General features: G+C 33.6%; 1 protein-coding gene across 2 annotated transcripts in view; it reads right to left on the reverse strand.

Moving 5' to 3' along the window:
• Window positions 1-6,261, reverse strand: part of SCFD1 (sec1 family domain containing 1) — a 123,840-nt gene that overhangs the window by 91,180 nt on the left and 26,399 nt on the right. For both annotated transcript variants that reach the window (XM_005880994.2, XM_014528975.1), the window contains exons 9-10: window positions 5,344-5,429; window positions 3,208-3,307 (exon numbers count right to left, since the gene is read on the reverse strand). In XM_005880994.2, coding sequence (XP_005881056.1) covers window positions 3,208-3,307; window positions 5,344-5,429 — 186 coding nt within the window. The remainder of the gene's footprint in view (window positions 1-3,207; window positions 3,308-5,343; window positions 5,430-6,261) is intronic.

Raw genomic sequence — 6,261 nt, forward strand, 5'->3', positions numbered from 1 at the left:
AAGAATTATTGAGTCCAAAATGTCAGTAATGCCAAGATTGAGAAATCCTGGTCTATAGCCATCCTCATCACTAATGCCTCCTATAGACCTGCAGGATATTCTTATCTCCTGCATCAACTTTTCTCCTTTGATCATTCCCATTGATATACAACAATGCTGTAATCTTTCTTTTTTTGACCTCACATCTCCTTCCAAACATCACCCCTTTTCTCAGCTCTCCTACACAGCAAAACTCTTTTAGGTTTGTCTGTATTCACTCTCTTATGCCTCTCCTGCCAATGTTTCTTAAAACTACTTCAGTATTTTGCTCCTACACTATGAAGGCTGCTCTTACCAAAGTCACTAACAAGTTTGACACTGCCATGCAATGGTGACTTAGTCTTCAGCATTTGTCCAAGTTGATGCCTGCCTCCTCTTTGAAACATTTAACTCACTGGTTTCCAAAATGACACAGATCTAGTACTCATACCTCATTGGTTGCTTCATCTGCTAGTTCCTATTCATCATCCAACCTCTAATGTTAAAATGCCTCAGAGTTCAGTCTTGGATGTCTTCTCTCTTCTATCTACACTCATTCCCTTGGTTATCTTGTCTTATCTCTTGGTTTTAAATGCCATCTATATATGGACTACTCTAAATTTATTTCTCTAGAACAGATGTTTCTCCTGAACTTCAGATGGATGTATGTAATTATCCTATCTGATATCTACACTTGAACACCTAAATGGGCAGCTAGCTCACATTTAACATGTCCAAAACTCAACATTTGATCTTCCCCACGAAAATGCTCTATTTCTTTTCCATTTCAGTAAATAACACCTGTTCATTTGCAAAGGTCAAAATATTGTGACTTCTGTTTTTTGGATCCCACATCCAATTCATCAGCAAATCTTATACTTTACATTCAACAGATTATCACAAACCACACCATTTCCATTTTGGTGTAAGTTAACATCATCTCTTGCTACGATAAATGCAAAAGCCTCCTAACTGGTCTCCTTGACTCTTTCTATATCCCCAAGGAGTCTATGAGATGTCAATCCTTTACTTAAAACCATGTGTGACTCCCCATTTCCCTCAAAATTAAAAGCCAATATTCTTACAATTGTCTGTAATATCCTATGCCAGTGATTTTCAACCATGTGCTGCAAATTTTTTTTTACCTACATTATTCAACTTTATTTATTTTTTTATAGACTTGTTAAGACAGACTTTTTTCCCCTGTAAGAATTTTTAAAACATGTAATACTTGATTATTTAGTCAGGGGCACTGACCTCTTTTCCCTTATACTGTCAAATTAAAAAATGACAACAGCCAACACAATAAAAGCTGTCCGGTGTGAATGAATCAAAATTGTACCTACTTTGTCAGATAGGCAAAAGATATATATTTTTTGGTGTGCCAGAGAATTTTAGTCATTAGTTTATAAGAGATAAAAAAGGTTGAAAATCACTCTCCTATGCTATATTGCTTCCTAAGTCCTATTTAACTTCATCTCCTGCCTTATTTTGCTCTGGCCATCTTGATAATGGACATCCTTCTATTTGGAATGCTGTTCTCTCATATAGATACATAATTTACTACCTTACTTCCTTTAGATCTTTCCTCAAATGTGTCCCCTTTTCAGCAGGTCTTCCCTATTTTATAATTGTAATTCTGTTTTCCATTACTTAATTTTCCTCCAGAGTATTTCCTCCTTTCTGAAAAGTTATATGTTTTGTTTATTTTACATATTACCTGTCTCTCCTGCTAGCATGTTACGCTCCAGGAAAAAAGGAATATTTTCCTTTGTTTTATTTTTTGCTAAAACAGGGTCTTGTTCTGTAAGAGAGTAAGCACTCCAGTAATGGTTGAATTAATGCCCTCTTCTTCAGCCTCTTATACTTGACCTCCTAAAACTGGCTTCGATGGTCCATTACTCAGGGTTTAATTCCATGGTCCCTTTGATTGTTCTTGCTCTCTTTTCTGAGTCAGAGTTGAATACTATTTCATTGACACTGATCTTAAGAGTCGAGAATGGCATAGGACTCTACGATAGACAATTGTGCAGAACTGCCAATTCCCATTAGTAATCCTGAAATCTAATTTAAAGAAATACTTTACAGCTAAATCTGGGTTTTAAAGAAATAAACTATTAAGTCCAAACCATCGACTGCATGTCTTCCATTTCCTTTATGCATGACATTTCTGGCAATCTTTGCAATAATGACACAACTATCTATATATATAAAAGGCTAATATGCAAAGTGTCCCCTTGGAAGTTCAATCGCTCGTTATGACGTGCGCTGACCACCAGGGGGTGGCGCGGAACGAAGGAAGGCCCTGGCCAGCAGCTGGAAGGCCCTGATTGGCTCTGATAGCGGCCAGGCCTAGGGACCCTACCTGTGCATGAATTTCTTCTGATAGCAGCCAGGCCTAGGGACCCTACCTGTGCATGAATTTCGTGCACTGTGCCTCTAGTATACTATAATCCCCAAAGGCCAGACAGGAGTTAGTAAATTAGAATTATAGCCTCAACAGAGGCAATGATATAGGATTTTCTTTTAAATGGAAACTGTTCTGGCCCTATTACATAGTGTCTTGTACAGAAATTATATGTGTACATATTTTCTTCCCACTGCCTTTGAAGATTGGGACTGTGTTTTATTTATCTCTGTGTATCACCTGCCATACACAACATGTAGATAAATAAGGCAGACTTTTCTTTTAAGCATGAAATTACATATGTGGAATTACTTCAGAAAAACATGGGTAATATAAAAATACTGCTTATTTTTTATCTTAAGATGAAGCTTAACTGATTCCCAGAAAAATGGGAGAAATTACAGCTTTTCTCCCTAAGAACATATTTATTTACTTACTTTTATTTTTTTAAAAGTCATTCATTTTCCTCCATTTCCTTTTCACTTTTCTCCCTAAGAACATATTTATTTACTTTTACTTTTTTAAAAGTCATTCATTTTCCTCCATTTCCTTTTCCCCATTATGACCAAACTACCATTGATTTATCTTATAATTTACAGATTTTAAGTTTGGAACTTAACTATTCTCCAGCATCCAATGATACCAAAGCCTATCACACTTTTTGTCCATATTTCTCAGCTCCATCATTATCATGTGTATTTGTGAAGCCATGATGTTAATTTTAAATGAAGGGACTCACTAATGTTACATTATAGTAAAAAGGGGTATATTTAGCTTCTTACCAGTACATCATGCACCAATGCTTGATATGTCCAAGTATGGTGTAAAGGAGTTGCCAAATCTATGTTTCTGTCAACAAGGACTAATAAAGGCCTTTGGAAGCTGTAAATATATTAAAAACAATTATATAAATCTTGATGCCAGTGTATACATCTACATTTTTCTAACACTTTCCAGTATATGTCATTTTGATATGAACAAAAAGTATGGCGTTCCATAATACTTTGCTTTTTAAAAAAATTTTCTAGTTCAGTCAGAGAAGTAAAGTAATGCTTTGGACTACTTAGAGCCTTTGTAAAATACTGTATTATGTTTTACTTAGGTACTTTTTAAAGGGAAAAATATCTATACAAATGCTCTTACAAAATAATTAGAGTTATCAAAGAAAGAATAAGTTACTTCTAACCAGATTTATATTTCATATTTTTGAAAAAAAGAAAGGCCATTGTTAGAATCTTATAAATTTACACAAATGTTTGACAGTTTTGTCAATTGCAAATTATAATTTTTTTCCTGTAAACATAAATTCAAAAAGCAGACTCTAAAGAGTCTCATAAAACTGTATCAAATTATAATTGCATAAAACTAAAACATCATGCCACAATGGTACCTAATTATATAACTATTCACTTACCAGTCACTTGGAGTAAAATACTGTTTTACTCCATTATTATAATTTAGATGTGAAATAGACTACACTTAAAGCAAAAAGTCATTTGGTTATACCATGTGTCTTCAAAAGTTGTAGAGCTTTGCTTTAAAGGCACTACTGTATCAGAAATACATGTTAATTTTCAGAAGTCATTGCTATCTGATTATATTAACTATATATATTTTGTTCTGCCAAGATACCTCTGACCATTTTAGTTAACTCACTCCACCCTACTGGGTGCAAGACAGTGAACTCTCCCTGAATATAAGACTAGCAATAAAAATTAGAAGTAGCACCCTTACCACTTACTATCATTTATATCTCCAGAGCTAGGTGGAAGGAAAGCAAGGGAAGATAGCCTAGGGTAGAGTTTCTTAACTCAGCATTATTGACATTTAGGGCTGGATATTTTCTCATTATGGAAGTCCTATATGCTGTAGGATGTTTAGCAGCATCCTTTAACACAGCCCAGTAGATTCCTAGTTGTGACAACCAAATATTTCTCCAGATACTACCAAGTTCCCATCGAGAATCATTAGCCCACAACTGTATTCAAATGTATTTAACAACAGTCCCTCAAGGTATTTCTCCAGATACTACCAAGTTCCCATTGAGAATCATTAGCCCACAACTAACTGTATTCAAATGTATTTAACAACAGTCCCTCAAGGCTGCTGACCACTAATTAAAATAATTTAGAAATGCATCCAACAAAATAAAAATAAGACAACTATATTATAATAATGTAAATTTTTTCAAAAAAATTATTCAAATAAAGGTGTCTATATAGTAGCACTATAAAAAGGAACTATTAAATAGAGTATGACAACAACAGTGATTGCTTCTGTTGCAATAACCAAGTGAGAATTTGATGTTTCTGCTCCACTTAATGAGAAACACTGTGAAAAATATTTAAGAATATTTGAGTATTCCTCCCTTGAAATAAATTCATTTGTATGAATTTCTTTAATTCTTCACTCCAATATCATCCATTATTTTTAGTAATCAAATGTTACTCTATTGCAAAATGCAGTAATAATTGAGTAACTATGACATTATCTACTCATGCTAGACATGCTAACAAAGACAAAAACACTTTATCAGTTAAGCTATTAGTATTTCAATATAAAAATGGAAACTAGCTAAGAGGGAGAAATAGATATAAGCTTCACAAGTTTTTCACTTCTTTGTTTTCATTACCAAGAAGCTAACTGAGAATTTAAGGAAATGGCTTCTGACCTTCAAAGTTATAGAAACAGAAAAATTTCTCCAACAGATGATAAAAATGCAAAACAAAAATTTCTAACAAAAGAAAGTAAATTAAATATTTCATTTAAACAATTGGAGTCAACACCCTGATCCTAGTTACCTCATTTTAAAAAAGAAACAAATTTCAACTATAAGAGTATTTTCTCAGATAAGAAAACCCCCCAAACTACAAATGTTTCATTTTCAAGTCCTATAAGTATTTTAACTAATATAATACCTGAATTGGCCAGCTCCAAGTGTGTCACCTGTAAAAAGACTGTTCCTTGCATCTCTTAGATTTTCCCGAAGTTTTTTGTCTAGTTTCTGAAAAAAGCAAATTTTACATTAACTCTTAAAGAACAGTTTCACTGTTCTGTAATATATAATGTATTTCACTGAACCGTAATATTTACTGTATTCTTAGTATCATAACCAGGAAACTTGGAATTTCTTTACAAAGTAGCAATTATAAAATCTTAAATATTTTAACTTCTTCACTATTCAATATCATCATAACTTGGACTTGAAAAGACCAATGCCTCTTCTACTGTGTCTCAGACCTGATTTCATTAACAATCACTTTTCCTTGAATATTTACACTTTAAGTACAGAAAACGCTTTGCAGTAATGACCCACCTTCTCAGCCCAAGCATGACTCTGTTGTACCAAGGAATGTGACTATATAGTGGAGGCTACAAGAGGCTCCAGAATGGAAATGAAGTATGTGAAAGAAAGCAGCCCTCCACCAGTCAATGATTCATTTGGGCTAATAAAACTAAAAAACGTTAGTGTATCTTCCTCCTCCTTTCCATACCATTTACCCTCTTTCCTTTTCAGTAATTTTTCTAATCCCTTATTTACTTTTTAATCTTTAAAGCAAATTTTGAGTGCTCAATTTATATTGAATATTTTATTCCAATATTGTAGCAAAATGCACCTAACAATTTTAAAAATGGTTATGACTGTTAATAAATATTTGCTAAATAAAGTTAAATATTAAACAGTTTGTGGGATCAAATAGGTATAAAATACTATTTGGAAAAATAAGGCTGAAAAAAAAAAAAGGCTGAATGAGGAATATACACTGAGTGGCCAGATTATTATGACCACCCCATCAGTACTTCGTTGGGCCACCTTTTGCCTTCTTTACTGCAGC

Source organism: Myotis brandtii, unplaced genomic scaffold (assembly GCF_000412655.1).
Source record: "Myotis brandtii unplaced genomic scaffold, ASM41265v1 scaffold667, whole genome shotgun sequence".
In the NCBI taxonomy this organism is placed as follows: Eukaryota; Metazoa; Chordata; class Mammalia; order Chiroptera; family Vespertilionidae; genus Myotis; species Myotis brandtii.